This window comes from Urocampus carinirostris, chromosome 2 (genome assembly GCF_059441175.1).
Source record: "Urocampus carinirostris isolate Australia breed hairy pipefish chromosome 2, RoL_Ucar_1.0, whole genome shotgun sequence".
Lineage (NCBI taxonomy): Eukaryota > Metazoa > Chordata > Actinopteri > Syngnathiformes > Syngnathidae > Urocampus > Urocampus carinirostris.
The window spans coordinates 64,799,446-64,825,888 of NC_142350.1; the positions used below are offsets into that span (position 1 = coordinate 64,799,446).

The following is a 26,443-nucleotide window of genomic DNA, read 5'->3' on the forward strand; positions in this document are numbered from 1 at the left end:
ATATTGATGGATGGAATTGTATTTTCTCTGGACCCCTGTTTGAGAATCCAGTGAATCCTCTTCCACCATTCCTGACAACAAAATAATTTCCTCCCAATCGATCCATTTCCATTATCTTGAGATCCTGATATTGCTGTTGAAAAAATGAATGAATTATGCTGTGGTACCCACACGCGTAACAGTATGAGTGTTGGGTGAGCATATTTCATGCTAACAGGCACTCTAGTCACTATATCACCGTGGCAGTTCTGGACTCGATGCAATGAAATGGCCGTATATCTTTGTGTGTTTGTGTCGGTGTTTGTGTGGCAATGCAAAGTTTGTGCGATGCATTTGCACAATATGCGAGTCCAAACTGTATTTCATTGTGTTGCATATTGTCAGTATATGTGCAACCAGATCTCCTCTCACGCTAGCGTATGGTCACCCAGAGACCCTCTTGTGCACTATGTCTGTGTTGTGTTTGTGAGTGTGTGTTGTTTAGCATTGCGGCAGCGTGTTTGTGTGTTTAGCCGGGCATGAGCAGTGCGCTGATGATGTAAAGAGTCCCTGGGTGGCGTTCAGGCGGAGCCCAGCCCAGTCTGGTAATCACCCTGTTTACGGTCCATATGTGAAGAAGGCTCAAAAGAGAACTGCACACGCGCACACACCTTGGCAAGAACGCCCACACGAACACACATATACAATTTATTATTAGCACATACACACTAATTTTAAATTAAATTGAAGAATGCTTTAGTTCTCTAGTGAGCACAAAAGAAAATCTCTTCAACTCTTTTTATTATTTTAACAACATGTCTATTATTGTAGATGAGCTGGAGAGCTGTTTGTATAGGTTTGGACTCTGTAATGTTTTACTCTACTGTTTTATTAGATTTTGGTTATTCTTGGGTTAGAGTTTGACAGTTTATTGTCCTAAACTCCCCGCCTAAAACGTGAAGCATTTTGTTTCAAACGACCCAAAAGAAGTTTGTTTATAGTCGGTATGTTTAAACTTCGCAATATGTGGGTTGCTACTAAACAATGCACAATCTTACATTACATTGATCAGCTTAGTCAGTAGTTCATTAATTTTTTTAGCTAAGATCTCACCATTTAGGACTCCTATAAAATACCAAAATTACATTTACCGTATTTTCCGCACTATAAGGCGCACCGGGTTATAGGGCGCACCCCGAAAAAATAGTTTTTGGTCCTATTTTTGACATACATAAGACGCACCAGATTATAAGGCGCTACAATGGGAACGTGGACATAACAGTCAGATAGTTCAGTCCAACTTATTACCCCCTTAACATTCTGAAAGCTTGCAAAGACGCAAATACGTGTCGAGAACACGTGCGGATGTGGTGTCCGTAAGATGTCACTCAAATGCATCGTTCTATCATTCGGAAGGTTAAAGTCTTGGGATTCAAGAAATGATAACCATTCCTTAGTATCTATTTTCTTTTTCGCTCGCAACTTTACTGTGCATATGACAATAAACACTTTAAATTTATATCAATGTAGAGGTGCCTCAGTCTTGAGTTTAATTTAAAAATAGACACTCCATTCCATCCATTATCTGCACCGCTTATCTCAGAAACATCGAGTTCAGTCTGAAACAAGATACAGGGACAATATAAAACCCGGAATAGCTCACCGAAGTCGTTGTGTTCATAATAATGTGCAGGCAATGTCCTCTTATATCCGTGAGGGTAGTAAATCCAGGAGAATACAATATTTACAAATACAGAATAGAAAAAAATGCTTTCTCAATGCCGTCAGCCACATGCAATACGCATTCATCTTTTTCGGCCAATTGCAGGCTTTGTTTCGCCGTTTAAGCCAATGGCAGCCTGTAAATGATAAAAAGGATCCGCCCCTTGACCTCCGAATAACTTTAGCCAATAGTGATCGATTCAACTGATGATTGACACATCTTTTTCGGCCAATTGCAGGCTTTGTTTGCCGTTTAAGCCAATGGCAGCCTGTAAATGATAAAAAGGATCCGCCCCTTGACCTCCGAACAACTTTAGCCAATAGTGATCGATTCAAATGATGATTGACACATTGGTTAGCCAATGAAACGCCGGTAGATAAATCCCAGCATACACCGCGTACTACTTGGCGTTCGGGGAAAAATCTAGTCGGCGGCTGCAAATTAGTTGGAAAACTTTGCAACTTTAAAATTGATCCATAAATAAGGCGCACTGTATTATAAGGCACATGGTCAGCTTTTGAAAAAAATAAAGGCTTTTAGGTGCGCCTTATAGTGCGGAAAATACGGTATACTTATCAAACAATGATATTATTCTTTTTAGTCATGGCTTCTGGGGACTTTTAATGCATCTACTGCTGGGGTCACCAACCATTTTGAAGCCCACAGCTACTGTATTTTGTTACTGATTGGCGCTAGTGACCACATAATTTAAATGCATTTCTAAAATAACTTATGCCATTACAATATCACTATTATGGTATGACTAAGTTCAAATTAATCAAAGTTGGTGGAAAATAAGAGCAATGTGTTGCAAATAAATATTTCCTAAACATTTCAATGACCCTTGTGAATAATTTTAAGAACTGGTCTGCTGGCTACTCCGGTGATCTTCGGGGGGGGGGGCTAGATGGTATCCATAGGCACCACGTTGGTAACCCTTGCTCTACTCATTACAAACCGGACGTGTTTGCATGTAATGAAATAAAACTGGCTTTGGGTGATCCATTTTCCCAAAGGTTTCTGGATTATACCCAAGAAGCCCATTTTTTTTCAAGTGAACAAGCCTGAAATTGGATGTTTTCTTTGAGGCGTCCCTACCAAATTTATTGACATGGAGTCAAACTGTCTTTTTGGGCCTGAATCTTCTTAATTACAAGGGGAGTAAACAGTAGAAAAGTAGAGAACAGGTTGGGGACCTTAGAAAAAACCCTCGCAAATGCAGAATTCCATACCTGTTCTTAAATCCCTACCCTATTCTTTATCAAAATGATCAGTGACATCTTTTTTTACTTAGTTTTTTTCAATTTCTTTTTAAGCTGTCAGAGATTATAATCGTTTTAACTTTAATTTTTAAACCACGTGGTTTGCTGCAGAACAACATAATGTGACATTCTTTTTGTATTCTATTATTCAGAGGGAACAGCTTGCGTGTAGCTTGGCATCGACGCAACCTGGGGTCATGAAGGGAACCTGCTTTGTTTTGACTTTGCACTTGGTCACAATTACATGGGCATACAGCTACGTGCTTTGTGCCATCTGTCAACTCGGTGGTCACCATTTGACCGAATACATATCTGGCTCATTTTTTTTAACCTTGACCCACAGTTGGTCGCTGAACAAGACACGTGGGGTCTTCTTTATGTTCGTTTTCCGATATCAGTACATTGATATTGAGGAGTAACTGCACAAGTGTAATGTCCACAAACTGGGTGCATGCGTTTAGCCTCGGCCGCTACACTGGTGGCTTAAAGTGGGCTAATCCAGCTCGCTTCATTCAGCCAATCAGGCTTTAACGATGTGGTTGGTTGGTACCAAGCTTGGCAGGCCCCCCACCCTTTGCCCACTTTGACAGAAACTATGGCAACAAACGATCCCTCCACCCCCTTGTCTACAGACAAACACCGATGCGCCAGCTGCAAAGAGTCATCAAAATGCCATCTTAGTGTGCTGTGTGTTGTGTATTGTGTTTCTGTGTGTGGGGTGGGATGCCAGTTAAGGTGGTTGATGTACCATATTTTCTGCACTATAAGGCGCACACCCAGGGCACATTGAATAAAACTGCATTTAGGGCTAGGGTTGCACAGAAAAATAAAAGTACCGTATTTTAACATTGATTGAACAGTCGGATGATATCACTGAACACAATTGCATATTGGATGCAACGGGATTCGAGACCCAAATTTTGGCGTGCATTGTGCAGGCTTCTATCCACTAGATCACTAGGGATACAGATGTTAAATGAAAAGGCATTAGGTCCTACCTTATCATGTTATTTTTAGTGCCGGTAGCAAATTGTTTATGTTAATCTCGCCAGACGGCGAAAATATTGTCAGACATGAAACCAGTCCGTGGTACAGTCGACTTGCACGAGGAAGGCATTGCGGGAAGTAATTCGGTGGTTCTAAACTGTATGAGAACGGCATTGTGGGAAGCAATTCAGTCATCCCGAAATGTATAAATGCATGCCCGCACGTATTCAAAACGTCTGTCACTTGCAATGCTTTATTTTAACTGAGAAAAAGTGAAACAAAATTATCTCTACTCTAACATATCCGGTAGCGTGAAATAGTGTAATAATAAGATAAGATCTACTGCATTTTCATGTATCGTCTGTATCCGGGGATCTGTGTTCGATTCCCGTTGCATTCCATGTTATGCAACTGCTAACAACCATTCATGTCCCTAGCGGCTTGGTGGGCAGGATTCGATGCTCTTACCATTGCCATCCCTTATGCAATTGTGGTCGGCAATAAAATGTATTGACTGATCAATAATTGCACAAATATGGTAGCGCAATTCCAATTTTGTCTGCATGTAAGGCGGACTGTAAATTTTTGGCCAATTCTGGGGTTATGGCCGCGTCCTAAAGTATGAAAAATACAGTAATTGAGCTGGGATGTTGGCGGGGTTGCATACGTGGTTTTGCTCGCTGCCCTAATTGAACTGCATGCGTGTGGGTGTGTTAATCAGCCCGTCTGGCTGCACGTGTGAGACGCCACAGCAACCACACTTCCTGTCTCCCTTAATAGAAACAGAGTAGATCTTGTGGCCCGATAGTCACCCAGTACCACTTACTGGTCCTGCTGACTGATAGGATCAGCTGCAGATGGCTATCATCCATATACACACATATTACGCATACACAGGTGCAAAACCACGTTACCTGTTGATGTCTTATAACACAGTCTTCCCAATGGCGTCAGTGGTGGCATCACAGGGTTGTGTTACCAGTGTGTGTCTTGTGCTGTTGTTGTGCGTCAGACGTATACAATTACGAGGCAGGGCCCCCTGTGAGAGAGTTGGCGTGATGTATTGAGGGAAAGGGCTGATTAATGAGCAGCGTTTATTAGAACATCTGTGTCAAAGATGGCGGCGAGGGTGAGCCAGCCTTGGAAAAGTGTTTGGCGTTGAGGGGGCTGGGAGTGCAAAAAGGAAGCGAGATTCAGGGAAAGTGAGGAAGCCTTAGCCCAGATACACTGTAAATAAAACATGGGTGGTTGACTGGAGGGGAATTTGCGGAGGCGAAGACAGGTAGTAGCCGGATTCACTAAATTAAAAGCCCAGATAAAAAAGGCTAAAATCCAATCGGACAAAATAAGGAAGGCCGTTATGCATATATGTATGAGCCATTAAAAGGAATATTTTGCCTTGCTAACCCTCCACTCCCCTCGACTCAAAACTGAACGAAGGCTTTTCAGCTGAACCACAAAAGGTCGCTTTGTAATACGCCTGCCGTCCGAATGTGCCTAATTCCCCCCTCTTCCAGTTTTGAGTGACAAATGTCCTCTGGATATCCCCCAATCCAGATGACAATAATTGGCCAACACTCCTCCTCAGATGCTACAAGGTATACATTTATTGCGCATATGCCACAAACCGGTATACAGTGACGATTGCATGCTGCCAATAAAGTAAATGAAAATGTCAATACTCAATTCCAGCCTCAAAGTATAACCCAGGCTAAAAAGTTTAGGGACAAAAATAAAAGCATGTAACAAAATAGCCTGGCAATGTCCTACTTGTGGATTTTGATACCATAGAAAAAATGCATTAAACAATACCAACAAATTGTGGAAACTAGGCTATTAGGCACAGGGAAGTAAAGCTACTGGATTAGTTCTAGGTTTGGTGACTGGTAATATTAATAGTGGAATCATCATTGTCAAAATTTGAACAAAAGCCAGAAATTTAAGGAACTATTGACAAGACAATGGGCAGCATTTAACAGGGATTATCGTAAAATAAAGCTGAGAAATTTTAAATTTGTTTAATCTTGGTTTAATAACACTGTTTTATTTCTATTTCAGTTTTATGACCGGTCAGTTACTCCTATTTTGGGTGATAAACCTATTATTAGCCACAACATTTACTTTACGCACACCGATTTGAGAATCACCCATAATTTATCGTCGTATTAGAAATTAAAGTCACGCAAGAATCCCATTTAAATTTCAATGACATTTCAAATGAATGACAAGTGTGCTTCAAATAAGCAACAAAAACACAATTTTGATGTTCTCCTGTTTAAAGAATCCCAAATCTATGAATATGTGCCATAAGTACACACTGGTTTTAAAAGCATTTCAGTCATCACCAGCTCAGTGGCTTCCGGGTAGGTAAGCTTGCTGGTTTGTGCCTCGACCGAGTCAGACTTAAAACATTGGTACCCATTGCCTCCCTGCTGATGTTTGTGCACCCCTGTGCAGTACGGAATCATTTGGGTAGTGTAAAAGGAGTTCAGTACAATACAGAACTACTATAGTGCCCTTATGATGGGCAGAGCTAGGCAGACGTGCTAATTGTTACCTGAAGTCACTTAAGCTACCCACTCAGTTAACTGATCTAAAGTAACACGCTTACAATGGTCTTCAGGTTGAAGACAGACGAACCTATCTTTTCCACTATAGCTACGTTAAAATACGAAGAGTACAATAGATACACACGAGGTAAAGCGACAACATCAGTTAGCCAGCTTCCGCATTTAGCCTCGTGGTCAAAACCTTTTGCCCAAGGACACCTTTCTGACAACAAAAGCGTTTCTACTTTTATAAATCTGAAAATTAACCTGTGCCAACACATCGTTAAAACAAAAATAATATTCGGCGCACATACATTTTGGCTCTTTTATGTACAGGGTTGGGTAGGGTTACTTTAACTTGATTACTTTCAATTACTTTTAGATGACTCCAATACCAAATATGCTAATAAAAGACAAAAGAAACTAAATATGAATAAAATGATGACTCACAACACGTGGTAAGCTTTCTCTCCTGGCTTTGATCTCTTTGATCTCCGGCAAAACTAACTTAAAATGCGACAGAAACAAAAAGAAAATAAATCCAAACAGCTTGCCAACATGATTTTTGCCGTTCCATGTATTCTGTTACTCCCCAAGCCTGCACAAAATTTAGTAATTGTATTCATATTGAGTTTCTTTTGTCTTTTATTAGCATATTTGGTATTAGAGTAATCCAAAAGTGATTGAAAGTAATCAAGTTAAAGTAACCCTACCCAACCATGTTTATGTAGTATTGTTAAATTGACTACTGAGCATTAGCATTCAATGGAGGACTTTCTTTCGACCCAGTACATGTAGCACAAATTCCACCCTAATTAATTTAAAAAAAATGAATTTTGGAACATGGAGTTAGATGTTGAGATATTACCTCCCACTGTTAGCGAAGCGTGTCATCAGCGGTCTGACGAAGCTCTCGCTGTGCTCGGCAGCAACCTCCCCTTGCGTACGCATTATAGAAAATGATAAAGATGGCCTATACCTGTAATTTGAAAACAGATGGTCGGGCTCCTTTGAATATGTATGACGATCGGAAAATGTTTTTTTTCTTCCCCCCCAACTCCCGCGCCAACCTTGATATTCACCCGGAGGCCAGCTAGGTGTTAAAACATTCATTTTAATAATGAAACGCAGAGGAGGAGAGCAATCTCCATGGTTATTTTCGAGGAATGAGGAAGGTGAGGGTGGCGGGGGGCCGACACATCGTGCTCCCCAAGACCTGCCAACTCTTTCAAGTCAGAGTTACCGGTAGATTGTTTGAATCTGGCCAGCTGTCGCGGATATTATCATTATTAAATGGCGACGCGACGGCCTTCTCCAGGTAAAGACTGTGTCTGTGTTCAACAGATGTGCGGCGATTAAACAAAAGGAAAAACTCCAGACAAACTTGGTGGCATTTGATGAAAAGAACAGGCAAAGGCCTTTAGTCATTTTATTTTGTTGTATTAGACCCGATCTGTTTGCATGCCTGATGTTTTTCACAGACTTTTCAAAGTGCTGACTTTCTCTGTTGTACAGTTGTCTTCTTTATGTTTTCCGCCTTTGCATGTTTAAGCACTGTTTCTGGCAACTGCTGCTCATTTATATTGCATGGAGTCCATTGCCTTCGTACTGCAAGAGTCAAGTCATGTTTATTTGTATAGCCATTAATCACAAAGAGTCTCAAAGGGCTGCACAGACCACAGATTATTGCAAACCACAGACTATTATGACACCATCACCTGATCTAAAACCTACATGAAGGCAAATAATACACAGATATTTTCAACATAAAATATAGGTTATTCATATGCTGTAGAATAGTAGTGTGTTTTAAGCTTCGATTAAAACTTTTCCACTGAGGTTGCAGATCAAATCTCAGGGGGAAGAGCATTCCACAGCACTGGGGCTCGAATGAAGAACGCTCTCGAACCTGCGGATCTCTTCTTGGCTCTTGGGATCACTAGTAGACCAGCATTTTCAGAGCGAAGGCTCCGGACCGGAACATAGGGGGAAATTAAATCTGAAAGATATGAGGGAGCAAGTCCATGCATGATTTTTTAAACTACCAACAGAACCTTAAAATCACATCTTTAAGCATCTTAAGCTAACAGGGAGCCAATGCAGGTTAGCTAAAATCGGGGTAATGTGATCAAACTTTCTTGTCTTAGTTAAAAGCCTCGCTGCAGCATTTTGTACTAGCTGAAGGCTCTTGATTTTGGACTTCGGGACACCGGAGAGTAGTGCATTACAGCAATCGAGACGGGAGGTAACAAACGCATGCATTATAATCTCCGCATCCGACTGAGACAGCATGGAGCAAATTTTATCAATGTTGCGAAGATGGAAAAAAGCTTTTCTAGTAATATTCTTAACGTCTGTTTGAAAGGACGGATCGGGGTCAAATATGACACCTAGAGAGTCACTCTGGGTGATATTACATTTGTCAATATGTTCGGAGCCGTTTTTGAGAACAAGTCACGGCATTTAGATGGACCAATAACTAGCATTTTGGTCTTTTCAGAGTTAAGGCGCAAGAAGTTGAGTGACATCCATTCTTTTATCTCAGTGAGGCAGGCCTCCAAATTTCCACAGTTTAGTGTGGCACATTCCTCCATCGGAAGATATAGTTGAGTGTCATCTGCCTAGCAAGACAGGCCTGGATTGTAATGGTCATTGTGGCAGTTAAAAAAAGTAAACTGATAAGTAGGGATCCATCGAAAATGAAGGCTTTGGTCCAAAACTAAATAACAATGAATTTGATACTATTTTGCCTCCTACCCAAAAAAAAGTTACAATACAAAATTATAATTTCCTGACAGACGTATTACTAAATGCTAAGGTGTTGCATTTATTAATTTCTCATGTACAACAAAAAAGCCTTAAACTGCTTAAAAATCCAGTCAGAGCCAAAGCAATATAAAAAAGTAAAACTGTGTGATATCTAAAATGCAAATTACACAAGCAAGTTGATTGTACTCTGAGTAAAGGAGCTGGTTATAATGAAAAATGTATAGCCTGTAGCTGCTTCACTTCACAATATTGCCCTCCCCTTTTTAAAAAAAAAAAAACAACATATTTTGTGGGCACCTTCGCTTTTAATGGGCAAAGTCAAAAGTGCCAGTAAAACGGTAGGAGTGAAGTGATGATATTAATGTGCCTGTAGATATTTAAGTTGCGCTGGCATACTTGCAAAAGTAAAATGACGAATGTAAATCAAACCCAACGTACGGGCCACCCAATAGACTTTGGTGAAAAATGAGAAGGATGCCACACACAAAAAAACATCACTACAAAGAATAGTTGTTCAACTTAGTAAGTTAGCTTTGTCATATTAGCATCGAAACATTAGCAAAAATCTGGCTAGCAGCTGAAAAAAATCGAAGAATACATACACTTTTGAGAAAACTTTTGTTGGCAAAAACAGCGTCCTCCATCTCCATCTTTTTGGGGGTGCAAAATAAACAACCAACATGACAATGTTCTTTCGGAAAACTTTTGGCCGTTTTTTTTTTTTTCTTTTGGCCGAAACCAAAAAAATTTTAGCTTATTTTGGCCCCAAATTTTGGGGGGATGGTGAAAATATGTTGCATCTCTCCCAATAAGTTCTATAAGTATTGTTTCTGCACACACACACACAGATATATACTAATGTAACCGCGGTGTACCCGTCCCACCAAAGATCCACATTCACGCTGGACTGGATGATGAGGTTTTTTATTACAGTTGCTGCAAATGAATGAGTCACACACAACGCGTGGTTAGCTCCTTTGCTGGCTTTCAACACGTTAGCAGCGCGCTGTAGACGCCCTAAACATATCAAATAGCTTTCTTTTCAGTTTACATAAAATACATTTTAGAATATCAACCATCACAATACATTTTTACATCCATTTTAACAAGATACTTTTAACAAGAGATCATATATTGGTTTTTTAACGTTCACAATGAATTCAACATATTTTTCTTTAAACTGAATTTTAACCAACATCATCCTTTTATATATATATGAGAAAATAGAAATAATAACAATAACGAGTATAAAAACGGGTACAATTTACCTGCAAATGAATGAGTCACACACAACACGTGGTTAGTTCCTCTGCTGGCTTTCAACACTATAAGGGGAATTAGCATTTTACCACAACATGCAACATCCGACAAAACTGACATAAATGGCGACAGAAACAAAACGAAAATAAATCCAAACAGCTTGACAACATCAATCACATTACTGTGTAATATAGTATATAGAATACATATGTATGTATGTATGTGTATATATATATATATATATATATATATATATATATATATATGTTATTGAGGGCTGTACAAATAAAGTACATTTATTCAAAATTTTCATATAACAGAAAAAAAGCCTTTCACAACGAGAGACTCCAAACACAAAAGTGAAATGTAGTTGAAATAGTAAACCAACTGTTGCTTCAAATCTGTATTTCATGACATCTCGTGATCCATCATTCCATCAAGATCAATGAACTGTTATGTTATCATAAGAATTCTGTGCTGTACTAGTATTCACTTATTTGAGCATGTTTCATAATTGTTACATTGAGGCAAGCAAGTGTTTTTAACTCTAGGCCTATTTTCATGTCTACACAAACAAAACACACATTGAGAAATGTTTTACATATGTTTTCTCTGTCGTGCTGTATGTCTGTATTGCATAAGGCCAATATACATTTCTAGTGCCCGGGAATTTTTGGACTTAATTAGTGCTAGGATGTATTAACATGGCATTATTAGTTTCATTTAGTTGTGTTTAACTACCAATTGCTTTGCATCTGAGTTGCATGGTACCTGTGAGCTGCCATTTCATTCTCAGACTATTGAATTACATTTAAACGCTCATACCATTCTAATCACCTAACTGCCATCTGTGACATGGTTGATTCTTTCAAATTCCGATCAATACTCTTCTTTTTGATGTTTTATTTTAATTTCATTATGGGATTGCTCATATCTGTCTTTCTCTTTCATTTTTTTCTCTTCTTTTCTCCCTCTACCTCAATCTCTTTTTCAGAGTATGATTTCCTCCATTGTCAACAGCACTTACTATGCAAATGTGTCGGCGGCAAAGTGTCAAGAATTCGGGCGCTGGTATAAACATTTCAAGAAGACAAAAGATATGATGGGTAAGCAGAACCGGGCGGGGTGGGTTTTGGCAAAAAAAGTCACACACACACATTTGTCATTCACACACACGCCCTAATACAATAAGTTCTATGACTAACTGCCTTTGTCTCACTGCTGTCACATAAAGCGGCCAACGCATTTTTATCTTGTTATCTAATAATTTGAGATTACGCTGCACTGTTTAGCAGCTGAGAAGACTTTGCTTTGATTCGATCCAATCGCTCTGACAACAAATGGCGGACTCTATTTTTTTTAAAAACAGAAATCCGGGTTTTTTAATTGCCTAGACCCCCTAACATAATTTTATATGTCACCTTAGGATCAAAAACAGAAAAATAAAATGTAAGAAATAAAGTCGATGGGGACTTGTTTCAAATCTTTAATTCATCATTTTTCTTTGTGTAAAAGAAAATATGAATTTTATCTTTATTATTGTCAGGTTGATAAAATATTTGAGAGCCGCAGATTATGCATTCAGTTTTTTAATTCTGTATTTGCGTGCATCCCTTTTTTTCATAGGTATTCGACAACCTTCCCAGCTGGAGGGCTATCTGGGCACGTGTGTCCTCCGCGAAAGCCCCCGTGCTAATGCATTAGGTATGTTTTGGACACACCAATAACAACCCATTCATTCCCAGGAGAGTGTTTACATGACGGCTAGGGACTTTGATTATTAAAATAAAAAAAATTGTAGTGGTAATAATTAACAGATCGAATAATGGCATTGTAGTCCTACAATGATGAAATTTCAAATCAATAAATCAGACAAAATGTAATACAAAAAATAGTGTTTTAAAACTACTAATATATAAATAAAAATATACAGTTATATGCTTCATTCTGGTGCCGAAATTGACACATCTGCTGTACAAAAAACATCTGAATTTTCTGTAGTAAAAATAGTGGTTGATAAAACATAGACTGGAAAGTTAATTGTGGAACACATAAACTCTTTCCCACAGTCGTATTGGGTTAAATACTATTCCTCTTAGGATTAATTATTTTTAACCATATTAAATCAAAGTCAAAATCGTACATTTTAAAACATTTTACACGTCACTTTTTTTGTGAGCATCGCTGGGAAAGACACAAAGATGACATTGCCCCAGCTGAGGGTTATTCACAAATGGAGGTGGTTGCCAGTCAAAAAGTTGCTTTAATTTGACTACAAGCCACTACGTTTTCTGAATTTAAACACTGCAGCTTTATATTTGGTGAGACTCATTCTTTGTTTTTTTTTTGTTTTTTGTGGTGGCACAGAAGAAAACTGCGAGCTGCTCTTCTCCACAACGCATGCGCTTTAAATCCAAAACACCGTGGGAACGTTATGAAACATTATTTATATTATACATAATGGGAGCAAAAACAGAGGTTTACTAGTACTTTATTAAATATTTGCAACATACTCATATTTCAAGTTTTTCATCCACAAATCAAGCCCTCAATGAGACTGAAAAGCAGAGGAAGTTACTGTATTCATAAAAAACGCTACATTTCTCTTTCCGTGTCATCTGCGTCAATGTCAGGTTGATGAAGTTTCCTTAAATCCTCAAGGAACAATGACAAGCAAATGCAATTTGGTCTGCTATTGCGGCAGCCGCTAATGATAACACAAAAAGACAACTTCCACCTCTGTCTTACAATCATTAACTGTTCTTGTTGGAGTTGCGTTGTCGTCTAGAAATATAGCGCTCGCATTTCACGTGACAGTGCCCTTATTCGTGTTTTCTTTCGGCAGAGTAGTAAATATCAAGTCAAGTCACATTTATTTATATAACCTTTAATCACAAAAATGTCTCAAAGGACTGCCCAGGATTACAATTACACCATCACCTGATCTTAAACCAACATGTGGGCAGGGAAAAACTCAATGTGAGGAATAAAGAAACCTTGAGAAGGGGCCTCACAATTGGTAATCCCCCTTCCAGGATCTCCTGGGTGGAATAGATTTAGCATTGAGTTACAGTACACAAACATAGTAAACATCAAGTGAAGGAACATTTGCTCGTCTTTGTCGCCATCTTGAATGGTCACCGAATCTGAAAACGTGTGACGATAAATAAATCAGATCATCACTGAAAACAAAGTAGCTGAAAATGATATCCGTTATGGGGTGTCACGGGGCCGCTGCTGGCACCAGGTGTGTGCTGGTATTTTCCGGACAATAAGTCTCTCGGGAGTATAAGTAGCACCAGATAAAGAATGGATAATTAAAAAAACATAAGTTTAAGGGTAAATGGAATAAAACAGTAAAGCACTTAATATTTGCACTTGGTATAGAAATCCCTTTTTGAGAAAGTTGAAAATATTGACTCTTGGGAAAATGACGCCTTATCTTCTGAAAGTTTGTGTCCCAAATGGTAAGAAAAGGAGGGCATTTTTAAGCACAATACAGTAAATAAGAGATCATCAACACAGGCCTAGAGCACCCTCTTGCGGTTTAGTGTGAAAATAACCTGTGAAATAATATACTTGCTAATAATGTGTATTTACATATAAGTCTCACCAGAGTACAAGTCACACCCTGGCCAAACTATGAAAAACCACTGCGACTTATAGTCTGGAAAATATGGTGGTTCATGTTTATGGCTGGTTAAGCCTGCAGCTTTAATATCCGGTAAAGCTCGAAGTGAGACAAAATTGAGTTCCGTTCTTAAATTTGAGCATGCAGCCATTAAACAGGTGCACTCTGTCGTCTGGAATTTACAGTAACTGGCTGCCTTTTCACCCCTTGGTCCACTATTGTTTTGACAACATTTGTTTTATGTGTTGTCTGATGTCACTGGGAATTGAGCCCGTTCCAGCAGTATCGATTATGGAAATCGGGTTCACTAAATTCCCTGTCCCATCTTTCCTTATATTTAATGTAACCTCAGTCCTCATTCACACTTTACCCCCGCGGCTCACATCACGTTCCCATTGTGCCTTTAATCCTGGGCTTTTTTTGTGGCAGCATTCCACAAGAGGACCACCTCCTCCTGCTTTTCTGGGACCACATGCTCTTTTTTTCTATTCAATTTGCATGGCTATGCCCCCCAGCATCGACACACACAATCGCATACAAGTCATACCATCAGAGACCCGGGAATGGCTGGGATTACGGGCAAAAGAAGACATGATTATTACTGGGATTTTTTTTTCTCCTACTAAACCCCCTTGCTCCCCTACCCCCCCTCAGTCATCATTTGTTTTTGACAAACGCTCAATAGACTCATCTGGGCCACTTGCATTGTGCTCCTTGACAGTCGAGAAACGGGCGCGACAATTGAGGGTATTTTTGGAAAGGGTCCACGCGTTTTTTTTTTAATCTTTCTCATCTGCTTGAAACGTACTGTATAGTACTGTTTACATCAGGATGTATGAATGCAGAGTGCGGAGGTGTTCAGGCGTCAATGCGGCCCCCTCACTGCTGTCGAGAAACAAATGCGCAAATGTTCATTATCTTCGCCCATAAGAATCACTTTTAAGAGCAACATATTTGCATATTTGTGGGGAGGAACAGTAGACAAGTAGTAACAACCTCTCCTTGAAATTGTCCTCTTTCCAGCAGAATTAGACGGCCTGTCTGACCTGTCTCCGCCCGGTTCAAACCACAATCACAATCACCTGGGCTTCTCTCAGCAGCAGCCCATCCCTGGCAGCACGGCCGAGCAGACGCCTTCGTCCCCGGTGCCGCCGCTGTCACACGCCCCGCCGCCCCCGCCCCACGGCGGTGGGCAAGCAGGCGGGCGGCAAATGCCACCCGGCCTTCACCACCCGGGCCTGGTCTCCACGCCCATCAGCCCTCAGTTGGTGAACCAGCAGCTGGTGATGGCGCAGATCCTCAACCAGCAGTATGCAGTCAACCGTCTGTTGGCGCAACAGTCTCTGTCGCAGCAGTACCTTAACCACCCGCCCGTCAACCGCGGCTCGCACGCCAAGCCTATGGAGCCTCAAGTGGGATCCAACACGGAGGTGTCTTCCGAGATCTACCAGTGGGTCCGCGACGAGCTCAAACGAGCCGGCATATCGCAGGCTGTCTTTGCCCGGGTGGCCTTCAACAGAACTCAGGTGAGGTGGCAAGAGGGTATCAAAGTTACAGTGTGTTTTATGTGAGCATTAGATGTCATTGTAGGCAGCACAGCGCCTGAGTGGTCAGCACGTACGAGGCACGGTTTTGGGATCAAATCCAGCTACCAGCCTTGCTGTGCGGAGTTTGCATGTTCTCCCTGTGCTTACATGGGTTTTCAATGGACACTGCGGTTTCCTCCCACATTCCCCAAAACATGCGTGTCAGGTTAATTGGCCGGTCCAAATTGTCTCTAGGTGTGAATGAGCGAGTGAGTTGTCTGTCTCTGTGTGCCCTGCGATTGGCTGGCAACCAGTTCAGGGTGTCCCCTACACACTACCCTAAGACAGCTGGGATCGGCTCCAGCACGCCCGCGACCCTACTGAGGATAAGGGCTGCAGATGGATGGAAGGATGGATAGATTTGATTGTATCGTGTAGTGTAACCCAAAACGAGTGCTATAAAGCACAAGAAAGAATAAAAACTACAGTGACTCAAAGTGGCCAAAAAGTACCATTTCACTTTTCCTTTTTATCCAGCATTTTTGTGTATCAGTAGCAGCAAGATTGCAGACAATCATTTTAGGTGAGAGGCTCGTGATGTGAAAAATAAATGCTAACTTCTTGACCTACATGCATCAGGTACAAAATAATAAACCCTGTGCCTTTAAGCATTAAATAGTTAAAATGGCCGCACATTTTTTTTGAATATAACATAAACTTCCTCCAGAGATTTTTTTAACAACTTAAGCATTCTTTAAAAAGGGAAAAAAGTACACCCCCACCCCATTACTCCAAATTATTATTATTTATTTTGCAAGATTTTATCCCAAGAAAAATGTTGGTGGATATTGTTTTTCAGAAGTAAGGAAAATAAACTTTTCTTAAAAAAAAACAAAAAACGTTCAAACAAATTGGCCATGTAAAATATTCATAATTTAACAAAGGCCTGACTCGTTTTTAAGAACAATTGGAGGACATTTAAAAAAACTAATTGCCCATTTCAATTTGGGAAAATATTTTGATGAAGAAATTAATAAAATGGTCAAAATTGCAATATTTTTTTTTCAAGAATAAAAATGGGTAACGTGATTAAAAATGTTTAAAGACTGGTTGTCTGGGGCCAAATGTTACAGAATTGGATAGAAAAATGAAGGGAAAAAGTTGGTTTTGTCAATTGAAGTCAGAATAGTTATTTTGTCCGGTTAAACATTTTTGATACTAAAGAACTATTTTTTTCAGATATCAAAAGATGTAATTTTTAAGATACTTAAATTACTTTTATGGCGGCACGGCAGCTGGGTGGTTAGCGTGTAGCCCCTTCTGTGCCAAGGTCCAGGTTTCAATTCCAGCAACCTTCCGGTGTGGAGTTCGTCTCTTCTCCCCGTGCCTGCGTGGGTTTCCTCCAGGCACTCCCGTTTCCTCCCAAATTCCAAAGACATGCATGTCAGGTTAATTGGATGGTCCAAATTGTCCCTAGCTGTGAATGATAGTGTGGATTTGTGTCTATCTCTGTGTGCCCTGGCTGGCAACCACTGCCCACTGACGATGATAGCTGGGATGGGCTCCATCACCTTCCTAGTGAGGATAAGTGGCGCAGAAATGGATGGATGGATAAAATACAATATTAATTTCAAGATGGAAACAAATAGTTTTTCAGTACAAAGGTTGAATCTTTATGTAATAAAGATAAATGCTTTTAGGATTATGACTTCAGGCTCAGGCTCCTTACATGACTGGTATTATTTTTCCTCCCACTTAACTTGCTGGTTCACATGTCGTGCATGTAGCCCAATTCTTATCTTTGAAGTGAGAAGATGTTCCACTCCCCTACAAAAGAAAAACAAAAACGTGATAAGAATCCTTTAGTTATGCACTTCTCATCCTTGCACAGTACGCTATGTGCCGTATTCCACACAAACAACAATCTGTTATCTGCTGATAGTTGCCTTGCATGCTGTCTGAGGGTTCATCTTTGGAGGGTTATTTATTAGCTCTTTTCAAAAGTGTTAGTTGAGTCGCAGTTGGAGGTGTTTTTGGGGAAGCTCCTGGAAGAGCTGAGGAGGTGATTTATGGCCGATCATTAATCAAACTAGGCCCCGTGCTCGCCCCACACAGAAGGGGGAAAAAGGAAAAGACAACTTTTGGAATATAGTGTCAGACAGTTAGTTGTCAAGTGTGGACGTGTTCATTTTTGAAGTAAATCTGTCTATACAAATGCAAATGATGGGGTTTCTTACAGGTGCTTAAAACTTTCAAAATGTTGTGTTTTCAAGGTTTAAGAAGTGCTTGGAATCTAAGGGAAGTTCTTGTAAATGCTTGAAATTGTTGCCATGTTTTTAGCAATCTGGGTTCATATACTACACATAAAATGAAGAAAAAAAAACTTAAGATAAACTTTATTTGGCCTGCACCCACTTTTAATACATCTTTAGTGTTGGTGGATCAACAATAATCATAACTATAGTGACAATTAACCCTTAACGTTCCGCCGGCCGCCAGCGGGCTGTCGGACTGATGGGAAGCCTGCCTGATGGGAAGCCTGCCTGTAACCAATCAGTGAAATATTTCATCTCATCTCATTAGCTGCACCGCTTATCCTCAGTAGGGTCGCAGGGGTGCTGGAGCCCATCCCAGCAATCATTGGGCAGTGGGCAGGGGACACCCTGAACTGGTTGCCAGCCAATCGCAGGGCACACAACTCGCTCGCTCATTCACACCTAGGGACAATTCAGACCAGCCAATCCACCTGAAATGCATGTCTTTGGAATGTGGGAGGAAACCGGAGTTCCCGGAGGAAACCCACGCAAGCACGGGGAGAACCTACAAACTCCGCACAGTAAGTCCGGTAGCTGGATTTGAACCCACAAAGGAGGTTCCCAAGACCTTAGAACTGTGCCGCACACCCGCTAACCACTGCGCCGCCGTGCTGCCCTTCAGTGAAATATTCCATGCCACATATCATTGGAAAGCTTAAGCTCTATTAATTTAACATAGGCTGACCATTTTTAAAAAATGACGATAGTACGCAACCATAGCCTCCTTACATACGGATGGGTCTAGTGAATCCAACAGTGTGAAATATTTACTTCAAAATACATGGTAATATCAACAGATTAAAAAAAGAAAATCATCAGTAAAGCATCACTGCATCTATGGACGTTTCTTGTTGCTAGCTGTCTGTTTAGCCCCATAATTCCCATCCATCCATCCATTATCTGCACCGCTTATCCTCAGTAGGGTGCTGGAACCCATCCCAGCTATCTTCGGGCAGTGGGCAGGGGACACCCTGAACTGATTGCCAGCTAGTCGCAGGGCACACAGAGACATACAACTCACTCGCTCATTCAATCCAAGGGACAATTTGGACCGGCCAATCAAGCTTAAATGCATTTTAATGGAACGTGGGAGGAAACCGGAATGCTCGGAGCAAAACCACCCAAGCACGGGGAGAACATGCAAACTCCACACAGGAGATTCCATTTCATGACCTCAGAACTGTGCCGCAAACGCGCTAACCACTGCGACGCCGTTCTTTGTTTTGTGCACAATCATTCATTGACTTTTGGAATGAGAATTTAAACGTTTAAAACACTTTCACAAAGTTTGAAAAATTGGCCAAAGCAATAAAAAAAATGGCAAATATTTTGTTAAACTGGTTGTCTCCAAATTACCGCTTTTGGAAACGCCCAAACCTACCCTTGGAAAAATTTGTAAAATACAATATTACGTTTTTCAGATTGTTGTTAAATTTGACGAGGTACCAAGTAAGGCTTCAAGACTTTGTATCTCCTGTTTCCCAGCTAGGAAGCACATGCTACACTCAATTGCAAGCATTCAATTAAAACAAAAAAAAATCGGGTGAGAATAAAAACCTTCCATTTCTGTGTGTTATAACTCAGATTACCCAATGTTAGTAGCTCTTGCAGAGATTATTTCCGTTATCTTTCAAAAGACACCAAAAGCGTCCATATACTCCAAATGGTTCAAGAACAGCAATTTACTTTGAGTGCGTCTTAAATTGGGATTTGAAGCAAATTAATCAATTATTATTACAACAATATATTAACATATTATTTCCTTTTTCAATGGTCTGGGAAACATTAGAAAATTGGCTTTGAAATGCTTTAAATAGTGCTTCAATTTGGCCATATAAAAGGCGTACGAACCCTGAATTAAGACTCTACTAAAATCAACAATTGAAACGTCTTTTATCCTAACACAGTTGACAAAACAAAGTGGTTACATATCGGCAAACTGCCTGCGTTCACTTGTTTTCAGAGTGAATCACAACTAGTGACTATGAGAGAATTGCACAGCTTGCAACTGAGATGAATAAAAAGGACCAATCAAGCCACAAGGAATGCCATTGAGAAATAAACAAGAGGACACGCTGATGAGCAGCTGCATTACACTTCTATGCAGGAGAAAACCTCAAAGCACCAACAGTTCCTTTATTGGAAGAAATAGCTTAGTCACTTTTATCTGTCACAGTCAGATTTTGGTTATGTGGTTAAGACCAGATGTTGGACACAGTCGGTACTTAATCCGTCCCGAGGTTTCTTTAACACTCTCCTCATCTGGGTGTCCTTGCAGGGCCTATTGTCTGAGATCTTGCGTAAAGAAGAGGACCCGAAAACGGCCTCGCAGTCACTGCTAGTCAACCTACGCGCCATGCAGAACTTCCTGCAGCTTCCAGAAGCCGAACGCGACCGAATCTATCAGGAGGAGAGGGAGCGCAGCCTGACTGCCGCCTCTGCCATGGGCGCCGCCCCACTCATCAGCACGCCCCCCAGCCGGCCTGTTCAGGTGCGGAAATTCCGTTATTCTTTATTGACAAGGACTGCAAATAATGTCTATTTTAATAGTTGAATAATCAATGATTTGTAACGATAAGTCAAATAGTCAGGTAATTATTTATTTTAAGTTTAGCTCAAGTCAAGTCATGTTTATTTGTATAGGCCTTTCTCACAAAGAGTCTCAAAGGGCTCCACAGACCGCATATTATTGCAAACTAGAGACTATTATTACACCATCCCCTGATCTAGAACCTACATGAGGGCAAGGAAAACCTCAAAATCTCTACATTAGGTGAATGAAGAAACTTTGAGAAGGGACTGCACATGAGGTAATTAATCCCCTCCAGGATGACCAGGCTGCGTCAAGTCACGTTTATTTGTTAAGCCCTTAATCACAAGAAGTCTCAGAGGGCTGGACAGACCACAGACTATTACAGACTATAATCACGCCACCCCCCTGATCTAAAACCTACATGAGGGCAAGGATAAACTCAAAACCTTAGCATAAGGAAAATGAAGAAACCTTGAGAAGGGACCGCACATGACCGTGATTTGTTGTAATGTCTTTAAATGAAAGCTTATTTTATTTGGCTTTTTGCTGATCGCTTCTATCATTTTTTACATAGCCAGCACAACAGTCTTTGCTCATCTCCCTGCGTGGTTGCTTTGAAGTGCTACTCTTCAAACTTCACTGTCTTAGCTTTCGGGGGTAGACTATTGATTCTCTTCACGCCGTCTTTCTTTACCTGACTCCACCTCCGTGTTGAATATTTTTCTCAATGGGTCACTTGAAAGTCTGCTAAGATTTATGTGAAAGTGTCAAAAGGTGTGAAGGCTAAATGTAAATAGAACACTCTGACGCCCTAGTGTAATGGAGGCGCAATTGCACTTGATTCTGGGAAAGTTAAAATTAAAAATGAGTTTCTTGATGTCAAACACGCCCACGCCTCCCCTTGATCAAGCCTCCCACCCTCCTGAAGTAAAATATATATTATTTGTGTGGCAAATGATAATTAACACAAGACAAACATTGTTTTATTCCTGTAACCTAACACAGCCTCATGGCTGAAGTAGAACACTTAATAAATCAAATATGTGCATTTTGTACAGTACATTCAGTGGTCAACTGCAAAGTGTAACAGAACGATTCTCAACGGTTTGAATTTAAAAGGTCCAAACAAAGCGCGTTTGTTCTTCGGACTGCATACACATAATTTCAAATAAGTTTGTCAGGCAAAGAATCGCATAACACTAAAGCTCTCTTTTATAGCAATATGCATGAAAATGAACAATGCATGTCATTAATCCATATGTGCTTGATGACATTTTAATCTAAATGCTCCCAAATTTTAGAAGTTTTTGTAGATGCACTTGCTGTTGACGCTGTCATTTCTGTATTTTACTGCTCGAGACAGACGTGATTGCGCATGAGGAACTCTTAGCAGAAATTATAATAATGTAAAATGCCTCAATCTGTTGGAAAAATGTGTCTAGCGGCAATAGCTGACTATTTCTATTATCAATTTTTGTCAACCTCAATATTGACAATCTTAATGGTGTGTTCAATGCATGAACATTCTAAATAAAAATCTTACTCTGCCACCTCAACCCAATTTAGCTGACTTACTAAGTATTATTTTCCAATATTTAAAAGCAGCAATATTTTCTGACATTTTATTATCTTGATTTTAAAAAAGACAAACAAACTAAAAACAGCAACATTATCTGCCACAAAAAAATAGTTTGCAGATTTCAACGATTATCTATTCAATATTTAGTTTTTTTTCTACAAATTTATTTTGTTTAATAAATATATATAAATGAGAATAATGTTTTTGTTTCACAAACCTTAACAATCGCTTTCTTTGTGATGAAGACATGGTTTCATACAGGGTAGCAACTAGAAAAAGCAAGATAGATTTGTGTTGAAAAGGGCTTGTGGAAATCACCAAAATGACCCAAAAGTCAGTGCTTTGAGCCAAAACAGCACAATTCCTGACAACATTTTTTTTAATTGAGAACCATTCTTTCCAAATGTAATTTTCCCGAGTCAGAATTCAAAAAGAACAATCATTTCTAATATATCCAAGCGGTAGACATCTGGTGACATCCCCAATGTGGCTACTTCAAACTATTTTATTCCCTTTTGGACCCTTGTACCAATCTTGTATTATGATGCTAAATTGGCCAATTTTCATTTCTTAATTTCCTGAACCGCGTATCCTCTTGTGGGTAGAAGTACTGGCCCTTTTTTTCTCTTTTTGATTCATGATTTTGTCAGTGGCCTGTGGATTTTCAAAATGTTGTAGCAGTGGTACAGAATCTTTTGGATGAGTAAGCCCTTGGGGGACCCCGATAACTACTCAGAATGACCCAAACATGTATGTAAGGTCATACCAAACTTTTAGATGTCCAATTAGTCGATTCACACTCAGGTAATCAAGTGTACAACAACAAAGCTCAGTGATCCGTTTTCAAAGCAAGGCTACGTGCGAGTAGAAATGCGTTTGTCAGCACCATCCTGCCGCAGAGAACAGCCCACAATGACTTCCTCTGTCTTGTTTTTCGCATAGCCGCCCACCTACAAACCGAACCCCGGTCTGCCCCTCTTTTTAAATGGCCGCGTACCGTCACAGGAAGTCAAAAGTGCAATTGTAAAGAAGCTGAGCTGCACTTGAGCGGGACCGACCACTTTGCAGATGAAAGCTCATCTTCACGTCAGACTGACTGTGTTGAAGTGTCCGTTCAGTCAACGGAAGAAAACACACAGGTCAAAAATTGCTGAGAACTTTTGTTTGTTGTTCTCTTTGTAGTTGTCTTTAAAAAAAAAACGAGGCACTTGCAATATAGGTTTCTTCCTTAGATGAAAATGTTGACTGCTGCGATAGTGTGGTTAACAACTAGACCCACTTGATGCACCTTTTTATGACGGTATTCTTTTGACTATCAATATGAAAAATAGCTTCACAAGCTTTTAAACCGTCCGGGAGAAGACATGGAACTTATTCCGCCTTTTTAATTTGCAGCTTTATTCTCAGATCAACAACATCAGTGGAATATCTGTGGGCTGATATCATTTAGCCGCATGATTTAAAGCCTGCTGACATCTCTCATGTAGACCTACATGAGGCAATTCTCGCAAAGCCACAAACACTTACACATATACACACACACACTCGCTTCTGGCCATCTGCCAGCATCTCATATATGGCCCGATGCAGCATGAATATGCGCACATAAATCATGCAGGGTGGCAATTGAGGCCGAGACAGAGGAAGGTTTTTATGGGCCTGTAAAAAACACATGCGGAGGTATCTGGCAGGCTTGTGTGGTGTCACGGCTGACTTGTGCCGCTTCTATAACACTTACCTATAAGTGACGGGTTCTTTTAACCTTTGCCCAACCTTAAAATAAATTGTCACCAAAATCCACTAAATAACCCGTGCAGTTGTAGAGTTTAAGAGCAGAGTCTTAAACTAAAACCCGATAATTAAGTCAACCTAGGGGTGTTAATCTTTCCACAAATGCAGTTCTCAATATGATGTGAGTGAAACCATTCAATGACAGTTGGATTCAGTTTAGTGGGATTGTGATTCAATTCAGAGTTTGACATTTATTTCTAAAATTTGTTTTCCACATTTGACAGCATTGTGAATTACAAAAATGAGTGCATGGTGCAATATTGGAGGTTTTCCACACAGTGTCTGACAAACTTTGATCCAATTTGCAATAGTAAAGGAACAGCAGGGTGTCGTTTTTAAACGTCAGCAGATTAAAAGCTTATTAGTGCATCTTTTCTAATAGCTCTTTTTTGAGAGATTGCATAGGAGCATGAACTGTAGCACCACCTCGTCTATGTGCTCGCCATCTGAATGAGTGTTGATGTTAAAAATGAGCTGACCGTACATTAAGTGTCTGTGCTGGTGCTTGAAATTCTTGAAAATGCTTTAATTTTGACGTGTTTTCGAGGATTAAAATTGCTTGAAATTTGGGTGAAGTGTTTTTAAATGCGTGAATTCGTTGCAATGTTTCTCAACAAGTCTCCTTAAAAATGACGCTGACACTGCTCTCTCGTGCTTTGCATTGTCATTTCATTTCATGTTCCCTCATGATTAACTGCAGTTTTTCATTAGTTTGTACGGCATTGTCCCCTATGGGTTGCACCCCAAATGACAGGTGCATGCTACATCTAAAAAGGCCCTACAAAATGTGTAATAGTGCAAAGATTACTTATCAGTTATGGAAATTTATTATGGGCTACACAAAAAAATGAAGGTAGGGTTTTCCCGGTGGTAAATTCTAATGGGAAGAACTTCCTGCAACTGAAAATATAAGCTACATACGACATTTTTACCCAACGCCTACATAAAAAATTGGTCTTAAAAATACAATTTTTGTGATTCTTTAATCATATGTCTTGACCAATGCACTTGCAGAATGAAAATCCCATATTTATATTTCAGACTTATTTGGGGCTCTGCATAATACATGATTTACATCAGATTTTTTCTTTTAATGGTACCGGAGAAACTGAAACATTGGCTTTATAAGTCCTTAAAAAGTGCTTGAATTTGGCCATGAAAAAGGTGTACGAAACCTTTACATTAGTTCCCGAGTGATCAATGATTGCATTAATATACAGTATATACCGTGTTTATGCGCCAACAGTTATGCACGAACAAATCCTGTATCTCTTACTGTAGTTTTAATTGGATGCGCCTTTATCATCATTATTATTCCCATTTTAACCTATAACCTTTCACAAATCCAGTCAGAAAGCTTTAAGTCTCCAAAGCTTCCCTTATCCTTACAGTTAAATTTCACTACGACGGCTCTTTTCACTTGTACAAGATGTTGATTCATATGCTAATAGTTTCCCAGCTTTTATCAGGCTACTTGTTGCCTCGTCAAAGGAATCTCGTCTCGAAGCAACATGCCTTGAATGAAGATGATTTGATTTTGTTTTGTTTTTAATCTGTCTGCCTCTGCACCAGAAAACGATCATGAGTACAACATATCAAAATGTTTGTGTGCATGCACAGCGTTTTGTATTTTAAATTAAGTGGCAGTGCTGTTTTCTTTGTGTAGCCACGGAGAGAAGACTGTAACAGTGTGCGGCCTGAAGACTGGAACCCTCGCATTCCTGTTGGCCTTTCTCCAGTGAGTAAACGATACAGTAAATACACATAACGAATAATGTTTTTGTTGTGACACCCATTCATACGAATTACACTTCCGTTAAAAAGTTTGAGGTTACCCGGAAAATGTCACGTTTTCCCTGAAAGTCACACTTTTTATCAAATGAGTTGTCCAATGTCTGTTCTTTTGCCTATATCAATCCCTTCCTTTTGTTCGGCAGTCTCTGACTTTTTCTTTGCTACTCAGCCCAAAGGACAGCAACTTGTGGCCGCCTCTTCACTGTAGATTTTCATGCTGGGGATTTGCGGGTACTATTTAACAAAAGCTGCTAGCTGAGGTCTAGTAAGGCATCTATATTTCAAACCAGAGACTCTAATGTACTGTTCCTATTGCTTGGTTTTGCAGCAGGGCTTCCCACTTCTCGTTTTTCTCCAGTTAGAGCATTTTTTTGTGCTGTTCTATGAAGGAAGTAGTACGCACTGTTGTCAGAGATGTTCAGTTTCTTGGCAATGTCTCGCAAGGAATAGCCTTGATTTCTTAGAACAAGAATGGACTGTCAAAGTTCACCTAAAAAGTATTATTTTCATGACTTGTTTAATCACCCACACATATGAGATCCACCAGACACTTGACAGCTCAAAGAAAGGTCATTTTTCTATAGATTCTCTAACCAGTTAAAGTGTCTTCAACTGTGCTAACATCATTGCAATAGTTTTTTTTTTTTAAATCATCCATTAGTTTTCTAACACAATGTATTATTGTAACACTGGAGTGTTGGTTGCTGGAAATGTGCCTTGATACACCTATGAAGATATTGTAGTG

At 40.0% G+C, this 26,443-nt stretch overlaps 1 protein-coding gene across 4 annotated transcripts in view; it reads left to right on the forward strand.

Moving 5' to 3' along the window:
• satb1b (SATB homeobox 1b) overlaps positions 1-26,443 on the forward strand; it is a 121,447-nt gene that overhangs the window by 58,231 nt on the left and 36,773 nt on the right. For 3 of the 4 annotated variants that reach the window (XM_088327517.1, XM_088327516.1, XM_088327519.1), the window contains exons 6-10: positions 11,524-11,635; positions 12,156-12,233; positions 15,184-15,686; positions 20,280-20,492; positions 25,571-25,642. In XM_088327517.1, the coding sequence (XP_088183643.1) occupies positions 11,524-11,635; positions 12,156-12,233; positions 15,184-15,686; positions 20,280-20,492; positions 25,571-25,642 (978 nt within the window). The remainder of the gene's footprint in view (positions 1-11,523; positions 11,636-12,155; positions 12,234-15,183; positions 15,687-20,279; positions 20,493-25,570; positions 25,643-26,443) is intronic. The other variant, XM_088327518.1, reaches the window with a different exon arrangement.